Below are 27,251 nucleotides of genomic sequence, written 5' to 3' on the forward strand. Positions count from 1 at the left end.
AGAATCTGAATGTGAGAGCTAGGGATGCCAATTTTCCATGATGTAACCAGCACGGCTTTGAAATAAAAGGGGCTTGAACCACCTAACTATGTAACCAGATCACACATTCTGACCTAAAATTAAGGATTAAAAATTTAGAACTTGCAACCTCACAGATTTTTTTCTTTGGTGGTCTACAAAGTTACTAAAATCCCAGGAAGGTGTAAATTTTATATCTAGAAAACTTACTGGGGCAGAGTAAAAATTGAACCCTGGGAAGCTGTTAGAATAAAGACACAATGACAGACAAAGTAAAAATCCATAGTATTAACATCTTTGTGATTGCATTTCTTTTTAATTATGGATCAGTTTAATTGAAGACCTATATCTGCACTTATATATCCTTAAATATTATTATAAATAATAACTTATCTGATCCATAAATCAAGTATAAGGAATTTAAGTATTCAAGTTAAGCTTTATTTATAAATTGATATTTACATTTTACATAAATGGAATCATACAATATGTTATACACTATATTTTGTTCATAGTAGTGCAGTCATACAGTATTTGTCCTTTTGTGTCTGGCTTGCTTCACTCAACATAATGTCCTCCAGGTTCATCCATGTTGTCATTTGCTTTACGACTTCATTTCTCCTTACAGCTGCATAATATTCCATTGTATGAATATACAGCAATTTATTTTTCTTTGTTGGGAGAGTTTTGATGACAAATTCAATCTCTTTAGAAGTGATTTGTTTGTTAAATTATTGTATTTCTTGTAGTGTAACTGTAGGTTGTTTGTGCCTTTCTAGGAATTTGTCCATTTCATCTAGGTTGTCTAGTTTGTTGGCATACAGTTTCTCATAATATCCTCTTTTAAAAAAAAAGATTATTTATTTCTCCCCACCTGCTCATTGTTTGTACTCACGTGTCAGTTTGTCTTTCTTGTTTCTTTAGGAGGCACCAGGAACTGAACCTGGGACCTCTGATGTAGGAGGGAGGCACCTAATTGCCTGAGCCACCTCCATTCCCTGTTTTGTTGTGTCTCTCATTATGTTTTCCTTCTTGTGTCTCTTGTTGCATCAGTTTCCTGCACATGCCCATTGTGTCAGCTCACTATCTTCTTTAGGAGGCACCGGAACCAAACCAAACCATGGACCTCCCATGTGGTAGGTGGGAGCCCACTCATTGGAGTCACATCTGCTTCCATAATATCCTCTTATGATCCTTTATATTTCTTCTTTTTTAGTATAGGCATTTAGGGCTATAAATTTCCCTCTCAAGACTGCCTTCTCTGTATCCCTCAAGTTTTGATAAGTTGTGTTATCATTTTTGTTTGTCTCAATGTATTTACTGGTTTCACTTGCAATTTCTTCTTTGACCCACTGATTATTTAGGAGTGTGTTGTTCAGCCTCCACACATTTGTGAATTTACCTTTTTCTTGTCTTTGCTTGATTTCCAGTTTCATTCCGTTTTGATCTGCTTTGTATAATTTCAATCTTTTTATATTTGTTGAGAGTTGCCATTGTGGCCTAGGATGTGGTCTATCCAAGAAAGATCCATGGGCATTTGAGAAGAATGTAAAACCCACTGAATTTGGATGCAGTGTTCTGTATATGTCTGTAGATCTAACTCATTTATCATATTGTTCAAGTTCTCTGTTTCCTTGTTGATCTTCAGTCTCTTTGTTCTATCCAATGACATGAGTGATGTGTTTAAGTCTCTAGTCAGGGAAGTGGACTTGACCCAATGGATAGGGCATCCGTCTACCACATGGAAGGTCTACGGTTCAAACCCCAGGCCTCCTTGACCCGTGTGGAGCTGGCCCATGTGCAGTGCTGATGTGCGCAAGGAGTGCCTTGCCACCCAGGAGTGTCCCCCATGTAGGGGAGCCCCACACACAAGGAGCACGCCCCGTAAGGAGAGCTGCCCAGTGCAAAAGGAAGTGCAGCCTGCCCAAGAATGGTGCCACACACACAGAGAGCTGACACAACAAGATGACGCAACAAAAAGAAACACAGATTCCTGGTGCCGCTGATAAGGATAGAAGCAGTCACAGAAGAACACACAGTGAATGGACACAAAGAGCAGACAACTTGGGGGGGGAGGAGAAATTTTTTAAAAATCTTAAAAAAAAAATGTCTCCAGTCATTATTGTAAAGGTATCTATTTCTTCCTTTAGTTTCACCAGGGTTTGCCTCATGTATTTTGGGGCACCCTGGTTAGGTGCATAGATCTTTATGACTTTTATATCTTCCTGGTGGATTGTCCCTTTTATTACTATATAAAGACCTTCTTAATCTCATAACTTTTTGCATTTAGTTTTATCTGATATTATTAAAGCTACCCCTGCTTTTTTTTGGGTTACTATTTGCATGGAGTATCTTTTTCCAACCTTTCACTTTCAGCTGATTTGTATCCCTGGGTCTAAGGTGAGTCTCTTATAAGCAGCAAATGGATGGCTCATGTTTTTTATCCATTCTATCCACCTATATCTTTTAATTGGAGTGTTTAATCAATTTGCATTCAATGATATTACTGTAAATGCATTATTTACTTCCACCATTTATTCTTTGGTTTTATACGTTAGACTGTATTTTCATTTGTCCTTTTACTTTTTCAGTTATCATTTCTGCTTTTCTTTCTTCTATGCTCTCCTTCAAGCCCCTCTCTCCTGTCTTTTTTCTTTCAGGCTCTAAGGTTTCCTTTAATATTTCCTGCAAAGGTGGATTCTTTTTCATGAACTCTCTTAGTTTTTGTTTGTTTGTGACTATTTTATACACACCTCCATATTTGAACGACAATTTTGCTGGATAAATAGTTAGCAATTGGCAGTGTTTCTCTTTCAGTATCCTAATTGTATCATACCACTGTCTTCTTGCCTCCATGGTTTCTGATGAGAAATCTCCATTAAGTCTTACAGGGTGTTCCTTGTATGTGATGGTTTGCTTCTCCCTTGCTGCTCTCAGAATTTTCTTTTTCTTTTTGACATTTGACCTTCTGAGTAGTATGGGTCTTGGAGAAGGTCTATTTGGATTTATTCTGATTGGGGTATGGTTGAGCTTCTTAGACATGTAAGTTCATTTCTTTTGTGAGAGTTGGGAAATTTTCAGCTATTATTTCCTCTTTCTTCTCCCTTTCCCTTCTCTTCTCCATCTGGAACTCCTATCACACATGCTGTTGCGTTTCGTGTTGTCAATTTTTCCCATTCTCTTCTCTCTCTGTTCTTTTCTCCCTTCAATTTTAGCTATTCTCTCTTTGATATCACTTACTCTTTCTTCTATCATTTTGAGTCTGCTCTTGTATGCTTCTAATATGTTTTTTATCTCATCCATTGTGTCTTTCATTCCTATGAGCTCTGTTATTTTTCTATTCAGGATTTCAAATTCTTCTTTGTGCTCCCTCAATGTCTTCCTGATGTTTATCTTTTTAGCCATATAGTCTTTCAACTCATTAATTTGATTTTGGAAATTTGTGCGCATCTCATTGATTAATTGTCTCAAATCCTGTGTCTCTTCTGGGACTTTGACATATTTCTTTTCCTGAGCCATGTCTTCCATTTTCTTAGAATGGCTCATAATTTTTTAGTGATGTCTAGGCATCTGATTAAGATGGTAATGTCCACAGATGCTCAATTTCTCTCTCTTTCATAGAGATTTTTTGGTGGGAGGCTGTGTGTTACTGCTGCTCTTTATTTATTTTTAAGATTAATTTATTAATTTTTCCCTCTCCCCTTATAATTTGCACTCGCTGTCTGCCAGGTGTGTGCTCTCTGTGTCTGTGCACCTTCTTTTAAGGAGGCACTGGTAATGGAACCTGGGACCTCCCATGTGGGAGGGAGGTGCCCAATTGCTTGAGCCACCTCCACTCCCTGCTTATTGTGTCTCTCATTGTGTTTACTTTTTGTGTCTCCTTGTTGCATCACCTCATGTCATCTTGTTGCATCAGCATGCCACACCAGCCTGTCATGTCAGCTTGCTGTCTTGATCACCTTCTTTAGGAGGCACTAGTAACTGAACCTAGAACCTCCCATATGGTAGGCGGACATGTAAATGCTTGATCCGCATCCACTTCCCACTGCTGTTTTTTAATTCTTGGTTCAACCTGGATTGTTAGAATTGTCCCTGTTAGTTGCTTAATACTGGTTTGGACCTAGTAATAGGTTGCAGAGCTGCTTCCTAGGGCCTTGGGCAGGAAGCTATAAAGGTGGAAAAAGCCTCTCTTATTTACTTTTAATTTCCTAATGTGAATTTCCTTGGTCTGCCAGCAAAAGGCGATATTTGGCAGCCCTCTCATTTTAATACCTGGACAGAGTATGTTTGCTACAACAGGGGTGGGATCAGTGTGATATAGGTTCCTGCCTTGAAGTTAAGAGCCTTTTATTCTAACGTCTCATGGACAGTTCTCCAGCCTTCACTGGCAGCCCCCTCCCTTTTCCTGGGTAGGACTCCCATCTGCATCCTCAACAATCAGTCCGGCTTTGGAGAAAGGGAGATTGAGAAGGTTGGATCTCTTTAGTCCCGGATCTCCAGTCCTGAGCTGGCTCCCAGGCAAACAATGGCATGGCCCACCGGGCCTGGAAGGGCTTCTGGGACACAGCGGACATAATTTGTGGGTCAAAAGATGAGTCTTTTCCTTCTCTCTCCCTTTCCTGGGGTTGTGGCTCCTTGGGGCCCCCTTTGTCTGTAGCTGGCCCAGAGGCCTGAGAATTCAAAAGTGTCTTTAGGGTGGGGGAGGACGCCAGCAGGAGCAGCCGAGGTTTTAACTCACAGTTTTGCCATCATGATTCTTTTCCTCTGTCCCTCTCTCTTCTAGGTGGTGTCCAGCCTTTGCCTGGTGTTGTAACCCTAGAAGATTTTTTTCCAGACCATTTCTGCCTGTCCTCTAGCTATTTTTCTGGGAGAGAAGAGAGTTGTGTGTCTTTCTAGTCCAAAGTCTGTGACTGGTTTTGATGTAAGAGTATTAATCTGTTTTACAACTACTGGGCTAGTTTATGTGTACCTTTTTTGCTTTCTGAGGTATTCAGATTATTTAAGGAAATTTGATATATTAAATTTGTGATTTTAACAAGTCCTTAAAATTGTTCATCAAGTTTACAATCACTTTTTCAATGATTAAGGAAATTTATTAAATCCATAAATTTTGATGATCTTGTTGAATAAGCAGTAGGTGATTATTTAGAGTGTTAAGTTGAAAGAAACATTGCTATTAAATTCCTAAGATTATAAATTGGACATTAAATGATACACAAATATTAGTGGGTATTCCTCCCCAAGCACAAAAGCACTTGGATACTAAAGACCAAAAGATGAAACCAATTTGCCACCCCAAGAGACCAAAGATCATTTTAAAAAGGATTGCTATTCAAATAAAAATACTATGTGCTGAATCTTTTCTATATAGGCCATGCTAATTTTTTTCAGACTTGGTGGGGCTAGCTTTTGAATTACACTTCCAAGGTGTGGTGAAAGCTTTTCCTTTCCCAATTTCATTACCAACCTAGAGCTGGTGATTCCATACCTTTTGGTTCATCCGTCTTTCCTCCTAGGTTGGCATTATCATCTTTTGTGGAATCCTTCAAGATTCCATATTCCAATTCCATCTTAGCTGCTTCTTCCTTGGTACTGTCTGTTTCTTCATGACTCTTCTCTGATGGTACTGTAAGCAGATTATACACTACAGTTACATCTACATTTCCCATCTATTTACTAATTCCTAATGTAGAAATGAACTTTAAAAGGCACACTTTGAGGTCAGATCACTTTCTGAGCTAAAAGGGATCTCAGTGACTATCTAGTCAAATCCTTCATTTTGCAGAAGAGGAAACTGAGGCCCAGAGAGGCAAGGGACATATGTAGGGTCATCTGCTGAGTTAACAAAAGTGCTGGGCCAAACCCTGACATTTCAGATTCTGGTTTAGCATTGTTTTCTTTCTGCCACGTTCTATCATTAGAGTGTAGATTATTTTCTTTAATCAATGTAGGCAATCAAACTGGAAATGTCAGGACCCAAAGTAAATTTAGTGGGGCTTGATTCCAAATTAAATAATTCTGTTTTTGCCCAATCTCTACTTGATGTTGGGTTTTTGAACAGTCTGTTGCCCAGAGTAGCACCCAAGGATTTGGGATTTAAGGCAGGACATGCCCCATTTGCCTTTCTTCACACTCCTTTACCCCCAATTACCCCAATGTGAAATGCGAATTGGATCCTTGCTGTCAAGAAGGGATAGTCCTTGCTTGCTTCTGACTTAAAAATAACTGCCTTTCCTTTTTGAAAAATCCTAAACCTTAAAGTAGATAATCACTTGATAAAAATTTTATCTCTGCAGTCAATAAATTAGGAAACTTAAGCTGTCTAGCAATAATCTTTTCTTTTTCAACAAAAGGATTTCTTATTACATAAAAAACAGAAAATACAAGAAAGAAGAAAAAAAAAAAGACATGTCATTGCCTCATTATGCCAAAACATCCACTACTAGTGCTACGATATCTTTATTTCTTTTTCGTCGCATAATTTTCTTTCATAGTACAATTTTTTGTCTTGCTTTTGTCATTAACATCATGGATTCTTTTCAGGTTATTAAAAACCACTTGAAAACATTTTTAATGGCAACATTTTAATGGCTGATGTAGATAATTTCTGTAATATGGACAAAAAGATTAAACTCGAAGAATTTGCAGTCTCTCTTTTGCTCCACCTTCTTTTTATTAAAAGGGGGATCCCTTCCACAATTTGTCTCCATGCTATTTGCTGTTCTGAGCTGGGTGATGGGTGGAGATGCAGACCTAAAGAATTTGTACCACATGAGGGGCACAGGACCTCCTCAGAGCAGAGAGGAAAAGACCTGGGAAGAGAGAACTGGGAGAGAGGGAAGAAGGAAGAGAGGGGAGTGGACAGATGGCTAGGGATAATAGTCTGAAGAAGTGGTGTTCTGCAGAGAGAGGAAGATACCTAAGGAGAATTTTAGGAAGGATTACTCAGTTTTGTGAATTATCCCCTCCTTTCCCATCAGCCGCCACCTCAAGAAATCTTCATTTAAGACCTACATTACTCTTCAGTGTTTCTTGTTGTTAGCTTTCTGTGCTGAAACTGGCCACAAAATTGCCAAGGATACATTTATTTAATCCTATGATTGGATTTAAAAATTTTTTTAATCTGTGTTTTTTTTAATGAGTATTTATTGAAGTTCATTATTTACCAATCAAAAGGGTAATTGTTCTAAAAGCTAGAATAGTTAAATCATACCTGGAAAAAGCTTGCTTTTACTGTCAGTAACATTTTTTTCTAGCTTGTTCTTGGTCTGAAGAGCAATCATCTCATCCAAGTTTTCTGAAGGGGGTGGGAAAGAAATATAATTTTATTTCCTGAAAGATGATATCAAACTTTACTAAAAATGTTTAAATCTTATCAGAAATTCACAATAGCAATTTTACAATCTTAACGCTGCTAATAAGAGTCTTTGGATTTTATTTCTGGGAATCATAGACTTTAAGGATGAAAGGCACATAATTCAAGATTCTAAGGTTCGGTTTCCTATCAGTTCATTGTAGAAGTCTCTTCCATATCCTTGTGGCCCCTGCTAGAACACTTTCGGGGCTGGGACCTAAGTGGACACTTGTGACTTTGGTCTACTCAACATCAACATTTTCCCTTGGAGAAGCCAGTCTTCTTCCACTCTTAGCACATTTGGCTCCAGTGGATATGGCATAACCCAGGCTTGGCTAACCGAAGTCTTCCGTCCCCCTGGCTACAGTGATGGGTTCAAGGTGAACATGTGACTCAAGCCAGGCCAATGAGACCCAATGAGGCTCTCTTTCCATTGGGCTTGCTGTACTGTGAGGATGTGAGATTGGGGTTGTCCCGGCCATCTTGTTCCCACAAGGGAGACACTTGTATGAAAAAGAATCGATGTTGAGTAAGAGCTGTGAGATGGAGAGAGACTTCCTGACACTACTGGTGGACTTCACAAATCTGAAGTCAGATGACTTCCACCCCTGGACTTTTCAGGTACATGAGCCAATAAATTCCCTTTTTGATTACTCCAAACAGTTGGATTTTTGTCATTCAGGACCCTCACTATTTCATGAGGTGGCCAGTTCTACTTTTAGGTGGCCTTAAGGATGAGAATTTTCCTACTCATGTTAAATTGAAATCTGTATCTTTGCCTTTGTCCTAATTATGCTCTTTGGGGTAACATCAAAAAAGTGCTACTAGACAGGAGTCTAGACTCTGAACTCCTCAAGATAGACAATGAATTAGAACCCACACTCTTGGATTGTTCAACCAGCCATATATCTACCTCACTATATTATTTAAGGACAGGCCTTTTAGCCATTTACAAACAAGCAATTCTTTGTGATTAGTCTGGAAGATACCATTGTTACTGTTTATATTTCTCCCCAAGTAATCTCCTCCTTCCACCCTACCCCACCACTATTTTGAGAAGAAAAACTCAGTATGTTCTATTATGTATTGCATTCTTCTTATTTGAAATAGAAACTACAGAGAGAAACTTTTGTAGTCACCACATACTGTCCAGATGAGGAAAGAGAGATGGGTCATTGCCTATAGTTTGTCACACCCTGAGATGGGAGGAGAGGAGGGTGGTCAAACCACTCTTTTCTACCCACAGAACCTCTGAGCCATTAGAGACCTGAGAGTGGATCTCCATGACAGCAGGAGTCAAAAGTTAATATGCTTATACAAACAAATCCTTTAAAATATAACACTTTCTGACTGTATAAGTTATATGTAGGTATATTTATTTATTTATTGGAGAAAACAGAAAATTATAAAGAAAGAAATAATATATTTTGCCCAGAGATGTTTTGTTACAGTTCCTTCACTTTCTATCTATACACATATCCTTGTTTTGACACCATTATTGAAGTCATATTCTAAATGACTTTTTGCATTCAATATTATATCATGAATATTTTCCCATGCCATAAGTCTTCATTGACAATATTTTACAACTAGAAAACCCAAAAATATAAAAACTTAAATACAATAGTCTATCACAGGAATAAATTATTTTAGATATTCTCATATTATGGAGTATTTAGGTTATTTCCATTGTTTTGCTCCTATACATTAATAGAACTTTCTGCCATGATGGAAACATTCATTTCTGCATTGTTCAATACAGCAGCCACTAGCTACATATGGCAATTGAAATGTTCCTAGTGCAACTGAGAAACTAGATTTTTTATTGTATTTCATTTTAATTACTAGTAAATAGTCACATGGGGTTAGTGATTACCATATTGGACAGCATAGCTATAAATAGTGTGGAAATACCTGCCCTGCCCATAAGCCTTTGTGGTATCTTTGATTTATTTCCATAGGATAAATGAATAAAAGTGGAATTTTTTGATGAAACAATGATTTGAAACAATGTCCTTGATCTATTGTTAAGTGAATAAAGTAGGTCACAAAACACTGTGTGTAAGTCCATTTGTGTTTAAAAAAGAAAAAGAAAATGATAAAACAAATGAAGGAATGGATATACACACATAGGAAAACACCTAGAAGGATATAAACCGAGCTGTTACCTGGGTGCTGGTATTATGAATTATTTTAACTTCTTTTTCTAACATCTTTTTGTATTGATTGACTTTTAAAATAAATATGCTCTTTGCAATCCAGAAAAAAAGAAACAGTTAAACGATTTTCATTTGGGAAAAAAATTGGAGTTCATATAGAATAATTCTGGGTTGCTCTGCCCTGTGAAATTTCCATTGAATTCTCTCTCTCCCATCAGAATAAGGTCATCTTGCCCAAAGTACATCAGAGACAAATGGTATTTATTTATTCACTGAACTAAGCAGGAAAACAAAAGGCTTTAAAATAAAACAATGTATAGAATCAAAGAAGGTTCAAGCTTATCTGTAAGTCTCAAGGAACCAGGAATTGGCAAACTATTTCTGTAAAGGACTAGATAATAAATATTTTTGACTTTGCCAGTCACATGGTCTCGTCACAACTTCTCAACTCTGCTGTTACAACTCAAAAGCAGGCCCAGACGACACATAGACAAATGAGTATGGCTTTGTTCCGGTAAAGCTTCATTTATGGACACTGAAATACGAAATACTGTTCTTCTATTGATTTTTTCCCCTTCCATTTAAAAATGTAAAAAACATTCTTAGCTTATATATTTTGCAAAAATAGGTGATGGACCAGATGTTATCATGGGCAGGAGTCTACCAAGCCTTGTCGTAGATAATAAAACCCTTAATTTTATAGCTGCAGAAACTGTGGCCTAGCATGGTGACTGACAAAGCTGGTTTGTGACAGAACTCGGACCAGGAGTCAGGATTTCTGACCCCCCAAGTCCAGTGTTCTTTCCTTTGCACCATAAACATATCTCAGTGATGAAAATCAACTCTTAGTCCCCACCTTCCAAACACAATTGAAAAAAATTAATTAGTCTAATTTTAACAATATTGCCTCTATGGAGATAATTAGAAAATGCTAATAAGACAAAAGATAATAAATGTGAAAAGTCTGTACTCAAGTTGGATCTATAAAGATAAAAAGTTGAAAACTTTATGGTTGATTTTATTTGTATGTGTTATCAATCTCGCAAATCTGGTCACCCAGATGGTTCAAGCTATTTTGGTGTAAATTACCAAATTAATGGGCAATTATTGCCCAATCTCTCCTTCACTTTGGACAATGGAAAGAAACCACACTAAAAGCAAAACAAGTAGGACTCTTACCAAGGTAGGAAACACCTTCTTCTGGGGATATTGTGCCATATTTTACCATCATCTTCACAAAGTCAATCAGCGTTTTCATGATAGTAATCAGTGTTTCTTTCTCTTTTGCCTCTTTTTCTATATAAAAAGATGAAATGATTATTTTTTAAAAACTAGTGGAATACAATTCGTATTTCAAGGTCAACTTAAAAAACTACATCTTATTGAAATATTTCTCTCTTTCTTGAAACCAGAGAAGTGGATGTGGCTCAAGCAATTGGGCTCCTGTCTACCATATAGGAGGTCCAGGGTTTGATGCCCAGGGCCTCCTGGTGAAGGCAAGCTGGCCCATGTGGCGAGCTGGTCCACACAGAGTGCTGGCCCATGCAGAGTGCTGGCCTGCGCAGAGTACTGCCTTGCGCAGTAGTGATGACTCATGCAGAGAGCTGGTGCAGCAAGATGATGCAATGAAAAGAGACAAAGAAGAGATAATAAGAGACGCAGCAGATCAGGTTGCTGAGGTGGTGCAAGAGAATGATCGCCTCTCTGCCACTCCAGAAGGTCCCAGGATTGGTTCCTGGAGCCACCTAATGAGAATGTAATCAGACACAGAAGAACACATAGCAAATGGACACAGAGAGCAGACAACGGGGGAGGAAGATGAGGGAGGGAGGTGAGAGAGGGAGGTGAGGGAGGGAGGGAGGTGAGAGGAAGGGAGGGGAGAAATAAATACATAAATTCAATCTTAAAAAACAAAACAAAAAAACTTCATGTATATTTAAGTCACAAAACGCCTTGGACTTCATTGGGGAGACAGGACAATGTAAATGGATACCAACCTTTTCAGAAATCAGCAATTAGAGCTTCTTTAAAAAGGTTTAGTTTATCTACAATATTTTAGAATAGATGATTAAGACAGTTTTCAACCCCAGGTAATATGAATTGAAAAGATAGGGTAGGAGATTGGTAACCTAACAACTTTCCTCTGCTCAGGCCATATGTTCTCGAAGGCCAGAACAATATGTCCATTGGTATCTTTTAAAACCAATAATATGCTACAGGAAAAGTAGAGAAATAAATAGCTATGTAGTATTCGTTAACCGAGCTTAATATTTGAAAATAAGAACACACATGTATTTATTTTTAAAATGTAATGTTGGTTTTTTTGCACAGCAGCAAAAATTGCTTTTTAAACTTTATTTCATTTGAAAGAATTTATGCATACAGTAAAAACACTCCAACAGCACAGAAGTAAATAAAAGAGAAAGTAAACATCCTTTTCCTCACTCCTCTGCCCCAACTCCTACTTCCTATAGGTAACTACTATTAATAGTTTCATGTGAACCCTTCACAGCTGACGTACTCTTCTGTACTTTGTGGGCTGATGATTCCATAGGAGATCAGTAGATGCATTAATTTAAAAGTCAGGAAAAAAATCTATTTCCATTTTTTTGAAGAAAAGAAAAACAAAATAGAAGGGAACTCCTCCCCTTACTCTTCTAGTCCCCAGGAAGAGGGATTTCATGTAAATACTCCTAACCTTTTTCCTCCCCATGGACGTGATTAGTAGGCAATAGCCATGAGTGCACATTTCTTGACTGGCTGGAGATTTAGAATCTTCCTCCTTCCCCGCCACCTCCCAGGCAGCAGTGGAAGGCAGGAATCTGGGAAAAGTGCCTGCTCTGCAGAATCAAACTGTCACTGGGGTAGGTTGTCCCAAGATCCCAGGAATAGGAGCAAATAAGACCAATTTTAGCTCTCCTCCTACAACCCAGCCTTTATCAGTAACAGAGGTGATATTTTGGTTTTCCACCTGATTTATTATTTCTCAATTCATTCAGACCTTGGGTGAGAAAGACAGGTACTATCAAAGACTCCAGTATAAGTCTTTAAATTAAAATTTTAGAAAAATAAAGGCAGTAAGGAGTGGGATAAAGAAATTTAAAAGATAAAAACAAGTAAAAATAGAACATAAAGTACAGTGGAATTTAAAAATAAAAACAAAAGTCACAAGGATGGGAGGGAGGAAAGAAGGGAGAAGAAGTGGGACAATAGAGATGGGAAAGAGCTTGGTAAATAATAACTTCAGTTGTCATATTATTTGCTCCAGGGCATCCATATAAGTATTTGCTATCATTCTGATGCTCTTCAGAGATTCTGAGCTGAGCATCTGCCAACAAATGGGCAAGATGGCTCAGAATGAACCCTCAAGGTATACCAGCCCTGCAAACACCAGGAGAGGGCTGGTGCCATCTGGCCAATGTTTGGAATTGAAGGACAAACGTTGTTCTCCAGAAATGAATGCTCACTCTAAGGTCACTTTTGGGGGAAACATTTTAAAATTACAGAAATCTTTATGCAAATCTTCAATCGGGAGCTGAATCTTAGAAAAGGGAGAGGAAAAGTCATTAAGGCAGTGCAGGGCATCTTTCTGGACAATCACAACAACAGAAACTGTGTTCATTATTATCCTCCTCACAGATTAATAAAAAATAATCTTGAAATCCACAGTTAACTTAAATTGGTACACCTATAAAGAAAGGAGCAAGACACAGTAAGGACTAATTTAAAATAAATAAATAATTTCCCAAGTGTGTTTTGGGTTCTTGACTTCCTTTAGTCCAATATCCTCCACCTTAACTCATTTGAAGACTGAAATGAAAATGTCTACAAAGCAACATCCTGAATCATCTTTAAAAAAAAACAATGATTCATATGCTGTTACTATGAAGGGAGGGAAATGAATCTAGTTTTTAAAAATATTTGCAACAAGAGTTGAGGCTGAACTGGGTAAGGGCAGAGACACAGACTGACTCATCTCCATCTCTGCACAAGGTTCACTCCAGTACCTTGTACACAGTGCCTGTTCAATAATTGTCTGCTGAACAAATAAATGAGCCTTCTGTTAACAAGAAGATTAAATTATCTAGAAACTCCACATTTCCTGATTGTCCTTTCCTAAATATTTTCATGACTAGCTTATTTCTTTTGAAAAAAACCAATGTGAACTATTTTCCCCCAGCTCACAGTGTATGTCATTGAAGATTGCATTTGGAAACTGAAAACGGGTGGAGGGGCACCCACACATTTCCTGAAATGACTGTTTCTGTTCCATGTGGTCCGACAGCACAGTGTTTACCTGAATCAATACTTTTCAGTAGTGCATAGAAGTTTGGGAAATATTGGAGTTCCTCAAAATTGTCTTCACTATAGGTTTTAGTTCTCCTTTCCAAGCCATTCGTCAAGGTTAAGGTGTTAGATACTGTTTCATCATTTTCTCCATTAGTAAAACCTTCTTGAATTGCTGCCATTGGAGTCTCCAGTGGGGGGAAAGGGGGATGGGGAATAAAAAAAAAAAAAAGATACTGTTAGAACTAATGAAACTTCAACTCAGTTCTTTCCTCCGTGGTACCCTTGAATATAAAATGCAAGGAAGCATCTTCATTCACAAGGTCCTGGAGGTTAAAACCCTTTTCTAGGCAGGTGGGCATCTAGTCACTTAGGATGTTATACAGTCAGGGACTTAGGAGCTGGTTCTCCACCTCCAGGAAACCCCCCCGTAGACCCTGCCTCCTGGCCAGGTAAGAAGAGGGATGTCTTGCACTGGCCAAGTTGTCCTCCTTCAGTTCTTAGGGACTTCTCCTTGTAAAACTGCCTTTCATCAAGGAGGGGACCTTTGAGTTCACAGAATCTACCAAGAAAGATGGTGCAAAATGGAGGAGAGCCTGCCAGAATACCTAATACTGGAAGAGCAGTAACACGCAAGGGATTTCTGGGTGACATTTTAAGGGCTGTGTGGATGGGTGCAAAAGACTCTTTTTCCCAGGCCTGATCCTTGTCCAGTGTTCCCCATCTTACTGAGTGGTCCATTCTCCATTCAGTGTACTAGTCAGAAGTCTAAAAGCCTTTCTTGTCTCATTGTCCTCCCCTCGCTCCCCATCCTATCTATCAATAGCCCTGTTAACCCTACTTTCAAAATTTATCCCAAGTTTGTACATTTCTCTCCTCCACTATCCCATTCTTGTCCAAGGTATCTTTCTATCTCATCTTCTAACCGCTATGCTACCCATCTCCAAACCATTCCCCACAATACATTCTCCACACTGTTGCCTAAGTAATCTTTTTAAAAATGTCTAATCATGTAACTCCTTTGCTTAGAATTTTTCAGTGTTTTCCCATTGCTCTTATGCTAAAGATCAGAATCCATATGTGACTCATAATGTCCTGCATGGTCTGATGTGGATTCACCTCCAGCCTGATCTCTCATCACTCTCTCTCTCTGTAAGCCAGTTCCACTGTCTTGTTTCAGTTGCTTAGAGGAACCTGCGTTTAAGTCCAGTCCAGGTTCCTCTTTTATGAGGTTTCATAGAACCATGTTTCTTTCCTCAAAGTTCTTGATGTATCTGTAAATAAAACAGTGAGACTACTTCAAGTCCATCTACCTCTTCCACTAAATGTTATGCTGCATGAGAAGCAGGGATTATGCCTCTTTAAATGAGCATTGTATTCCCAGTGCTTGGTCCACCACTGGCACTCAACAAATACTTGTTGAGAGAATAGGATAATTGAGGCATTTAGACAGCATGAGTGAACAGGTCAAGCATATAGATATTTAATTGATGGGTGAATAAGGAATACATAATGGGAGTAGAGGATCATGAGAATAGCTACATCAATTTTAGTTCAGACTCAACTTGAGCAAAAGTCATGAGCACTTTAATAAATCTAGAAAGCTTTCTTAGAGCAGGTAAATCTCTCATAGCTAATTAAGAGATGGCAGCTGGGTTGGAAGTAGGGAGAACAAAGGAGAGCTTTTAGGCCAAAAAATCCAGAGCCAATTTCTGCTTTCTAGCTTTCTCTAATAAAGGACAATAAGCCTATAAACTCTTTTTCTTTGTGTTTAGGATAGGATTTTGGAAGAGATGAGGAGTCATGGGGTGCTATGGTGAAGAAAATCAAAGCTGAGGTGAGGAATTATTATTCACCTATGGTCAGGATAGATTCAGAGAGGAGAATAAGATCCCAGTAGCTTGGTTGAGGCCCAGGAAAAGTTGAAGAGGCAAAGAGGCCAGCAAGGGGAAAGAAGGATGGATGACTAGTGTGGGTAGAGGATAACAGGCCAGTGAAAAGAGGAAGGAGCAAGTGGAATAGCACAGCATGGAACAAAGAAGCAGCACCAGGCACCTAGCACTGGGAAATAGAAAAGCTGGTGAGGGTGCAGAGATCGACTGTAAACGGGAATGAGGGATCTTTTGGGGGTGATGGAAATATTTTAAAAGTAGATTGTGGAGGTGGTTGCATGACTCTAAATTTTCTAAAAGTCATTGAATTGCACAGTTTAAAACAGTTGAATCTTATGGTATAGAAATTATAAAGAATAAAGCTGGTTAAAAACATCTGAAAAGCTGGTGAGGCAGAGGACCAGATCAACCCAAGTTTCTTTGCTGGAGTATTGGAAGAGATGATGATGTCCACTGTAAGCAGAAGTTGGATACCAAAAAAGCTGTGAGATATGTGATTCCAGTACACTGGGATTGTCCAAACAGTTATTATATGAAATTATTATTTCACATAATATTATGTGCTATTTCACTATCTGGTGTGATATAATATGTAACCTTTACTACATAATATAACATGTACTCTTTAAATTATTTCCAAAGCAGAGTTTATTTATAATTTTAATTTATTGGTATTTCATGAATATACATTTTAAGTGAGATAACTATGCCACATATCCCAAATCTTTTTTGTCACCAAGTGAAGTATTAATTATATACAGATTCAAGGACACAAACACATCCATGCACACACATGCATATACAGAAATGTAACATACACATATACATTCAAATATACCTACCACTTTCTCTGGTATTTTTCCAGCTTGGCTCTCAGTCCTGCTTGTGGGTTTATTTAGTTCCTCCTCATAATTGTTAGCTTCCTTTGAGATTAATTTTTGTAAAACCTCTGCTACTTCATCTTCCAGAGCATGTGCCTGGCTTTCCGTTATCTGTTATATAGAGGAAAAATGCGTATAATAGCTATTCCCATTTTTGTGATTAAACAATATAGCCAGACTGAATTCTGCCGTTTAACACATTATTAAGAGAGGAAAGAATCTTCTGAAACTTCTTTCTGAACAACCCTTGTTTACACCTCTACTACATGCTGGTTGTATGATGGTTGCCCAACACTTCTGGGCAGAAGTGTCTTTTGGAGCCCATGGATCACCTACTCTGAGAAACATCTTGAGAATTGCTCCCACAGGGCTGTAGGTCGTAGTCAGGCAATTTTTGAAACCCCAAGTTAGCGCTCTACTAAAGCCTGCTAAGGGCTATGTCAGGGCTGGGGAGTAGAACCGTGGTGGGGTCAAATTGGATTCCTTGGAATGTCCCAAACACATGTTACATGCCTTTGCTCATGTGCTTTCTTTTTTTTAAAGATTTATTTATTTCTCTTCCCTCTCCCTCCTTCCTCTGTTGTCTGCTCCCTGTGTCCATTCACTGTGTGTTCTTCTGTGTCTATTCTCATCAGGCAGCACCGGGGATCTGTGTCTTCTTTTATTGCATCATCTTGCTGGGTCAGCTCTCCATGTGTGCTGCGCCACTCCTGGGCAAGCTGTGGTTTCGCTCTGGGCGGCTCTCCTTGCACAGGGGCCACTCCTTGCATGGGGGGCACCCTTACATGGGGGCATCCCTGCATGGGCCAGCACTCCCTGCCCGCAGCAGCACTGTGCGTGGGCTAGTTCACCACATGGGCCAGGAGGCCCTGGGTATCGAACCCTTGGACCTCCTATATGGTAGGTGGAAGCTCTGTCTGTTGAGCCACATCCACTTCCCCTCATGAACTTTCCTTCTCAACCTGTCCATGTCTTTTACATCTGGTGGTTCAAATCCTATCCTTCCAAACTCACTTCAACACCTCCTCTGAAGTCTTTCCTTACTGCCCAACTGGATATAATCATCCTCTGCCATGCTGAACTGCTTTTATGATTCTTATGAACTTGCATTGTGTCATGTGTCTACTAGTCTAATTCCTCTGATAGCTGATAAAATTCTAAAGGGAAACAATGGTGCCTTACTTGTCCTTGAAACCTCTGGTACCTACCACAAAGTAGATGTGTTAGAGGCTACTTGAGTGAAGTGACTTGGACTCTTGGCACACTCCAAATAGTTCTGAGAACTATATTGACTCTTACATATTCTACTTACTAGGCCAAGATTCAGCAGTTTAGACACAATCTTGTCAAACACTCCTCTGTCATTTTCCTCATAAATCCTGGTAGCAATTTTCTGGACAATATCTTCAGCAGTTAAAGGAGTTCCATCTAGCTGATGAAGGCCATCTGGATCATCTAAACAGAGCAAACACAGTTTCACATCATGGTGATCACGGACCTATTTCATAGATCATAATACATATTTGATCTTTACTTCACTCTTGAACACTCACACACACTTGAAATAAAGTTGGACTTTATATCAATTACAGCAAATATACCACTCTGTTGTAAGGTGTTAATAATAGGGAGGTATATGGGAACTCTGTATTTTATGTATGATATCTCTGTAAACCTACAACTTCTCTAAGAAAAAATTGAACTTCAAGTTAAGAAACTAAGATGATCATGGAAATTCTGAAATTTCTTATGTGATTTTAGGAGGAAGAACTGAAAACAATACAAAATGCCTCTCAATTTATAATAACTAATAATACAAACAATATTACATTTTTTATTTATAGTCTTCCATATTTATATAGTATACCATTTTTGTCCAAAGGGCCTTTCCATACATTATATAATTTGATATTTCACTTCCATTTATGGACTTGATTATAATATTCTCTACACTTTTTTTTTTCTCTCTCTCTACACATTTGCAGGCAAATTCCTGGGGTGCGGGAATCTGCCCTGCACCTAGAATCAAAGAGTATGTGATAAAGATTTTATGACTTACCTGGAATAAATATTTACTTCTAGTAAACATGTGTGAGAGTGCTCTTACATATGACAGCTTAATGTGACAAGCCTGGTCCTATGGAGAATAGGGAACTTATTTTATTTTATGTGCCTACAATTCAAATTTTCAAAATGTGGCAAAAGATCTATGCAAAGCAATATATAAATCTAGGCAAATATTTGTAGAAAAGCATGCAAATATGCATCCTTAGCTTTTCTGGGAATATACTTGGTAGCACTACTTTAGATTAAAACAAGATCTGATCTGGAGGGAAAGGGAGGATTCAGGAGGATTGCTGGCAATGAAGTACCACCCCACATCCACAGAAAATGACCAGGAATCAATTGATCTTTTCCAGCTGATACCACATTGAGCAGATCAAGTTTACAAGGCACTTAACTGTCCCTGTCATTGCTAGGCAGATTGGCAAGATCAGAATTTCAGCCCCAGTGATGCCTCTTGTTATCTACATATCCTTGGACCATTGTAAAGGAGAATAATGAGAGTATTTTATGGGAGTGGTTGTGAGAGTTCAATGAAATAAAATATAAAAGCACCTTTTAAATTGCAAAGCATTGTACAAAAGCTAATATATTATTATTATGTGTAGTGGCTTTGGACCCAAAATAAAGAAACCAGAATTATCTTCTGGAGGAAATGGAAATTGAATCTTTGGCCAGATCCTCAATTAGTCACTCAAAGAAAGAAAGACCCAGTATTCCTATGCTGTTTCTGCCCCTTTCCCCACTGGCTTTTGGGGATTCAGAGGGAGGACTTTTTCCCTTGGCCTCTCTTCCAATCTGTGGAGATAGAGGTATTAGCAGCTTCTGGCAGAATATCTTCCTCCTGCTGTTTGGAAAGAAGCTTAGGCAAGTGAGTGGGTGATTTTACACAGAAGATGGGAATTTCTCTGATGGTATATAACTGCCGAGCTGTTGGCCAACCCATGAGCTGTGAGTCCTTTGAGCCCTGTGTCCCAGAGTTACAAGGAAGCAGAAAAGCTTCCTAAAACAAAAAACAAACAAACAAAAAAAACCCCAAAACTATTAATATGAAAATCAGTTCCCCTCCTGGCTGGTTGAAAATTGAGTCCATAATCCATATTTTTCAAGAGCAAGATTCACTATCATATAAGACCTGATTTTTCCATTTGTGGGCTGGAAGTCAGGCTCTTGGAAATATGTGCAGCAGAAACTGCCTTAGCATATGCAGTGGGGGAAGAGTTTATTTCCCTTCCCACTTATCCCTAAGGATCTGAAAAAGGAAGAATATCGATTGCTGCTGGAGCTGGAAAATAACGGAGATGACTGCTTTTCAGTTACTTACTTCACAAAAATATATTAGCAACATGTAGAAGAAATACTCTTTTTCCTCCACTGCACTGCTGTATTCTCTTGAGCCAGGAACTTAGATTTCCCTAGCAGGGCTTTGCTAGATGGGGTTAATAGTGGAGCATGTGGGCATTGCTTCTTACCTTCCACTGGTTTCACCTGGCTCTCCTAAGCTGGACAGAATTACTCAGAATGATTCCCTTCAGCTCATAAAGGGATATTTCACCCTTTTGTACATATTCTCAGAAGTCAGACATAGGTTCAATGTTCATAACCTTTGTTAAGCACCCACAACATTCTAAGTGGATGTCAAAGGGCCATGTCTTATCATCTGTTTAGTTATATTTTGGATCCCCAGCATCTAATATAGCACTTGGCATTCATTTGTTAAATAAAATATTTAGTGCAGTCTATTAATTAATAGCCAGACATGGATAATAGAGTGCTGATTGGCTTAGGCCTGGTCTCTGACTGTGTGGAGCTTCCTGTCTACTTTAAAACCTAGTTAATCGCTCAATAAATGTTTGTTAGGTGAATATACACAGGAGCCCCAAAGTACTGCTTCATAAAAGAAACTTGGAAAAATTCTGACTCACTTGTCCTACAGAGAACTCTGAAAAGGAGAACTGATGAGCCCTATAGCTCAACTTCATCTGGAGGTTTCCTAAAGGAGTGATTAGGTCTCAGAGGTCACCTTGTAGAAGTTAGGTGCTGTCGCCCTCCCTCCACAAAGACTTCCAGCGTCTTACAGCACAGCTGGGGTGTGAGTCTGCATGCCTCTGATGTTCTGTTCACTTTGGTGGTCACAACCCCTGTGGGTCAAGGGTTTTCAGGATGTGAGGGGAGACCAGAAGCTTCCCCATAAATCATTCTCTCCAAGTACTTTTGTCCAGGTTCTCTGTGATCTCAGGCAGAGTTACAATGACTCCTAAGGTAAACGTCAAGCCAGCAGGACTACCACATGGTAATTTTGAACCCACTTAGCATGGGTAAAATGTTGAACAAATTAAAAATAAGTTGCTCAAATTAGTAGCCAAATCACAAGCAAAGCTGTGCCTCTGCCTGCATGCCAATCAGTTTGATCAATCAATGCAACCCAGCAAACAATAGACTAAATTTTAAAACTAAATTATATGGTGAATTCAGGCTACATGGCTGAGTTCTGCTTTGTAAACCAGTAGGCTCAGTGTCTACTGATTTCTAGTTCCAGTTTTTAGTTAAAAAAGCAGATTCAAGATTTTAAAAAGAAACAAATTTCCTGAGTAACGCGCAATATGAAATGTATCATACTACCCCACCCTATGCATGCAAAACTCTTCTGAACTCTTAGACCATGATGTCCTATGAAAGGGCAACTTAATTAGCAGTTGTTTTCTGGCAGAGATAATCAGCATAATTCTCTTGTGACCAGGGAACAAAAAAGGATATGTACGAAAACTGTAGTTACTCCTAAGCACTGGTCCTCAGAATGGAAAACTTATCTCCTTCCACAGTGCTTAGATATATAGCAGCTCATTAATACTCTGTGTATTTTTCTATTTGTTCAGTCATTCATAAATTCATTCAATGAATTCATGAGCATCCAGGCACCAGAGCTATACTGCCCCTACTATCACGAAGCTTTCATTTTAGTTGTGGAAAGAGACATTAATCAGGTAATCATGTTTATCAATATAAAATCACAAACTTTCAAACTAGAATAATAAAGAAAGGAAAAAGATTTTATCAGATTATATAGGCCGGAAGAACCAAGAGATGTAGTCAGGAACCAGTCCATGTAGGTCTGAGGAACTACAAGGATTTTGGTTTTTATCCCAAGAGAAATGGGCTACTAAAGGTTTTTATGCAAGACAGTGACATACTCATATCTATGTGTTGAAAAGATTGCTTTAGCAGCCAGATGGAGAATGAGTTGGACAGGGCAGAGTGGATGCTAGGAGATCTGTTAGATATTGCTGTAGTTTGACTAGGATGGCAATGATTGGGGATAGAGAGAAGATAAAAAGATTTGAGAGAGACAAAGAAGATAAAATTGGTAAAAAATGTTTGGTAAGTTGAAATTCAAGATGTGAGGGAAGGGAGAAATAGCTTGACTCCTAGATTTTTGTCTTGAAAAGCTGGATGGATAGTAGTGTGTTTCCTAAAGAAACAATACTACAGGGCTAGGTTGTGAGGTGAACAGAGATAATGAGTTTAATCTTGGACATAAGTTTGAGGTGTTTCTGAAATATCCAAGGAAAGATGTTAAGTAGATAGAAAGTTGTACATGTCTATATTTCAGAATAGAAATCTGAGTTACTGATAAGAAACATTGGGGAATAGATTGTGAGAGGAACTGTAGATAATGTTAGGTTGGTTTAGGGAGAAAGGATTTTGCTGGGAGGAAAATATGGAAAAGGAAATAATAGATATTTGGCCTGTTTGGGGAGGGTATTTTATTGATTTAATTATATAAGAATTATGATATTTCATTTGCATTACTAGTTAAAATAAATTGAAATATTAAAATGAATTTAAAAACACAATATATAGTGTAGATTAAAAAAATTTTCAAAGCATTGGTGAGGAATTTTTTAAAGAGAAAATAAAATTTGGGCCTCTGTGGGGCTAGAGATTTGCACATTATCAGTAAGTTTGGGTTTTAACTTGATTTTTGGCCCAACTAATAAAGAATTATTAAGTCTATAAAAGATATTTTTTAAAATACAGGAATTTTTCTTAATCCATAATAGGAAACTCCAAATTAGAGAAAGTGGTAGCAAAATGTTTTTTCTTGTTTACCTTGAAATTTATGATCCAGTCCACTCTTAGTAGAGTCATAATCATCTATCAGTCTTCGATTCTTCGTTGAATCAACATCTTCCACATTCAATTTATTATCATTTGGGGAGCTTCTTATGGATTGCCTGTCTTTCTCAACTTTTTCCTTTTCTGTTATTGCCTTTAGCAGGTTCAGATTATCAGCAAAGGAATAATTGCTTTCTCCTGTGCTGTTTTCTGGAAGAAATGCCCCAAGCCCAACACATCCATTTTAGTTAAGATACTCAGGGTCTATATTATTTGAATTAACACAAACATAATCTATTTTTACCTGGAGGGTATGTTTTTTTAATCTTGTCTGCTTCTGCTTCAGCAATCTGTGAAACAAACATGGGATAAAACTGGTCTTTAATCATTGCCACACTATTTACAAAGTATAACAGCCAAGTGATTTAATCCTCATGGGACTTAGTTTTCTCATTTGTGAAATGTAAATAATAATTTTTATCTCAAAATATTTTATAAGAATTAAATGAGATAAAATAAAGTACAGATACTCTAGATACTTTTCTCTTTTTCTGTAATATTAGCGAAGGCTAAATCTCTGGTAAATTTAGCAGTTTTATAGGAAGGGGGATGTGATGTGGATCTGAATTATGATACAGACAGGCTCTATGTGTTATGCAGAATTCTGTGTATATAATTGTCAGCACATAGAAATGGCCAAAAGTAGATTTCTCATCCTAATTTTGGTCAATTTACTATTAAATTACTGGTTTGTGAAGTCAAAATAGCTAAAATGCCATAGCGCAATTGCATGAAATAGTAATAAGTAGAGTAAAAGGAAATAGCATTTATAATTTTACTTTTGACCTACCTGTTCATTCAAAGGTCTTTCTGCACTTAATTCTCTATTATGTAGAGATTTATCTAGAATAAACACACACAAATATAAACTTAATTGTGCATTGGAAAGATTCAATATGTTTCTGACTAAAAACCTTTAAAAAATAAAAACAAATATTAGGAGAAATTTTGGGGGGCGTGACTATGAAACAAAATATATATTAACAAAGATTACCAGATTAAACAATAGCAATTACTATTAATGTTGCATTGCTTATTACACTGGTGTATTTCCTGAGTTAACAGAACCACACTCTCCCCCTCCCTCCGACCAGAAATCTAACATGCAGTTCTAAAACTTGTCTTACCAACTGTTTTCAAGCAGCCGGAACATAATTTGGATCGGTATTATTGGAGATTAAGAGTTCTATCATCATGTATTACACATGATACAAATAGAATATCTGGGAAAGGTTATAAAACAACACGGAAAAAACCCCAAGCCTCTTTATTAGGCGGAAAAGCCACCCCTCTTTGCAAAACAACCCATATTATTATTCTATCATTTAAAAAATAAAGGAAAAAATCTTTTGGTCTCTAAATTCAAACTGATTTCTCCGTCAATATGCATGGTAGGATGTAATGAGAAAAAAGAGGCAAGGTGATTTACAGCTCACGGATTATGTCAAGCTGTATCTTTTAGTGTCAAAATAAAAGGGAGACGGATCAAAGTGTCCACCTACCTTGGCTGCCTCCCGGTTTGGGAAAAGCTTGAACTGGGCTGCGGTGGAGCACCAGCACCAGAATCCAGGTGCCGGTCCAAAGGAGCCCCATTCTTCCACGTTTGGCTTCGGAAGCAGTCTGGCGCCAGGCTCCCAGAGCTGTAGCTTTTGTTATGAATGAAAAGGAGGAGTAAAAACAGAGAGAGCCAAGAGGGCGGGTGCGTCCCGGAGGACAGTGGCCTGGAACGGGCGGCCGGTGGAGGTCTGCTCCTCTGTGGAGTGATGGGATGAGAAAGGCTCCGGGAGCTGGCGAGGCAGGTCCTCCGGTGCAGGGGAGCGCTGTCCGACCCGTGGGTGCTGAAGTTCCTGTGACTCGGGCGGCCGAGGGTCCCCTAGGGCGTAGCCTTTCTCTCGCCTCTCGCCTTCAGAGGGGAGAGAGGGAACGCATGCTCCATGCGAGCCAGGGGCGGGAAGGGATGGCGTCAGCGACTCCAACGCGCTTCCAGTTCCCCGGGAATGGAACGGGAGCGGGGGCGGGGAGGCACAGGCCGGCTAGCGTATTTTCTGTGCCGCAGTCCTCGGGTGCCCCTGAGCTCAGGGTCAGCTGGACTGCAGTAAGATTGGACACCACTATAACCTCCCAAGTAAACCTTACCTCAGGGACCAAATGCCTTCTCTGCCCGTGCACCTGTCAAGGAGAGCTAGATAACCTTGTGTTAAAGATTGTGTTGAGATTATTCTTACGGGAAATCTGCTCCAGGATCCCTTCTTTTCATTCCAAATTCTGTACCCAAAAAGTAAACATAATTCTTACAGCCTCAGAAAAGTCCTGCCTTTTGTGATTTGAATTGACATACCAAGCATCTTTTGTTGCTCTTATTTGTGTCTCAGCTCTCCCGAATCTTATAAATTGGGAAATTCAAGGAACTCTCCTTCAAATAGTCAGACTGATGCAACACACTCTTACCAGAAGCCGAAACAGAACAACAAATCATTGCCTGCTCCGCTAAGTGTGAGTGTTCTCCTCAGTCCTGTGTAGGTGAGTAGCAAAAGCTAATTTCATTCCAAAACAAACAAACAAACCAACAACAACAACAACAAACTACACTTCTACAGTAAATTTCTTCCCCAGAATTAATTATGTCTAAGGACTTGGCTGTTTCAGAGATGGTTCAAGAGAGCAGACAGTGTGAAAATCATTTTTCATTATAGCAAGATCAGGGAGGGACTTCCTATATTCTGAGAATATTCCTGGCAGCTGAAGATTACTGCATATAAGGAGCTATCAAAAGACTTTTAAATGATGAATATAAGCAACTCTAATGTGAGCAGGGTGCTGAGTAAGCTTTCCAGTTCCTGGTTTTTAAACAGAACTTGGACCTTTTCCTTTGGAGTGTGGCATGCTGGGAACCAATCTGAATAATGACCAAAGAGAAGACTTTAGCACAATCAGGTCTTTGATTCCACACCCCTGCTTTTCAAGGAGCAAGTTAGTTGTTCAAGTACCTAAAAACAAATAAACTAGCTAACAAGCAAACAAATCTTCCTCACTGGAGGTTTTTGAATTTGGAAATCACTCAAATTCTTCTTTTAAGAATCTAAAGAGTACTTTAAATCTAACCATCTATCTCAAAATAAATAGCCCTTTCTTGGCAGTGATAACATAGCCTTATTAGCCCAGTATACTGGATTTTTTTTTTTTTTTAGTATACTGGATTTTAAAAAATTAAGCCATGCGTAAAAATCCCAAATGAGTGAAGAATAAATTTCCTTAGATTCCTCTTCTTTAAAACAGAGATGACAACCTCTGTTAACTTACTTACTATGGTGATGAAATGGGTACTTGTTTTAATTAAGTCATTTAGATCCCAGGAATACTCTGATATAGCCTAAAAATGGATCATTAAATGTTTTCAACTTTTAAGAAACATTAAACAATATTGTTTGAAATAGGTATTCACTGATCCTGAGACTCATTCTGTGTCTCACCTATTCTCTCAGCCTTGCTTTATCTTTTGTCCTGTGCCGACTCACTCCTTCCCTCCATATATGTTTGCAGTTGGGAGAAACTCTGAATGGAATAAAAGTAAGGAATGGCTGTTGAGTACATTACATTACTTGCCAAAAAAAGAGATATTATTTTACTTTTTTCTGCCATTTGTACCCAAAGTGACTATGTTTACATGGTTACACTAAATCTAGGAATCACGTCAGGCTTCTGATCAAATGAACTATGTAGTCCTAGTGAGGTACAAATCAGTTTACATTCTTCAATCTTATGAATTTTCCCACCCAACTCAGAATAGTACTATAAATAGAATAATCCTAAATTTCACTTATTCATTTAGCAGATGTTTCGTTGAGCATTTGCAACGTACCAGATATTCATACGGTTTCTGGGTAAACAAAGACAAATAAGACATGGTCACTGCTAGTATTAGAGCCTAATTAAGAGAAAGGGTTGTGGTTATAACTACAACAACAATAAAAACAATAATAACAACAAACACCACAACCATTTACTGAATAGGTTTCATGTGCTATTCATTGTTCTAGGTATTTTAGATGCAGGAACTCATTTAAATATAAGTAAATGAATAAGCAGAAGAGAGTGCTATGGAACTCCTTTAGAAGGTGTAGAGTTCAAAGGGGAGCCAAATAATGGAATGAATGGTCAGAAAAGGTTTCAGAGAGATGGTGGCTCTTTTCTTAATAATAATAAAAATTAAAATATTTGATTCTTATATGTAAAAACACTATGAATATTGAATAATATAAGAGATATGTTGAAATTACAGGACAAGTGGCATTGACACAGACCAGTCACAAAATAGGCAAACAAATGCACAGTGAGTTGGTCAATGCTGCCTGTGTATTTGCCAACACACACACAGATCAACTGTCATGTGCTCATGAACTGGTGGAGAAGATGCTTCTTG

General features: G+C 38.4%; 1 protein-coding gene across 2 annotated transcripts in view; it reads right to left on the bottom strand.

Annotated features, from left to right (window-relative positions):
- The window catches only part of SCG3 (secretogranin III), a 38,736-nt gene extending 13,067 nt beyond the window's left edge, over positions 1-25,669 (bottom strand). The window contains exons 1-10 of one of the 2 annotated variants that reach the window (XM_004462155.5): positions 24,334-25,669; positions 23,622-23,674; positions 23,076-23,121; positions 22,766-22,981; positions 17,904-18,046; positions 16,553-16,702; positions 13,829-14,006; positions 10,711-10,827; positions 7,232-7,315; positions 5,507-5,644 (exon numbers count right to left, since the gene is read on the bottom strand). In XM_004462155.5, the coding sequence (XP_004462212.1) occupies positions 5,507-5,644; positions 7,232-7,315; positions 10,711-10,827; positions 13,829-14,006; positions 16,553-16,702; positions 17,904-18,046; positions 22,766-22,981; positions 23,076-23,121; positions 23,622-23,674; positions 24,334-24,424 (1,216 nt within the window). In that variant the 5' untranslated portion in view covers positions 24,425-25,669. The remainder of the gene's footprint in view (positions 1-5,506; positions 5,645-7,231; positions 7,316-10,710; positions 10,828-13,828; positions 14,007-16,552; positions 16,703-17,903; positions 18,047-22,765; positions 22,982-23,075; positions 23,122-23,621; positions 23,675-24,333) is intronic. The other variant, XM_012526625.4, reaches the window with a different exon arrangement.
- Positions 25,670-27,251: the final 1,582 nt, after the last annotated feature.

The sequence above is a fragment of the Dasypus novemcinctus genome, chromosome 3, assembly GCF_030445035.2.
Source record: "Dasypus novemcinctus isolate mDasNov1 chromosome 3, mDasNov1.1.hap2, whole genome shotgun sequence".
Taxonomy (NCBI): domain Eukaryota; kingdom Metazoa; phylum Chordata; class Mammalia; order Cingulata; family Dasypodidae; genus Dasypus; species Dasypus novemcinctus.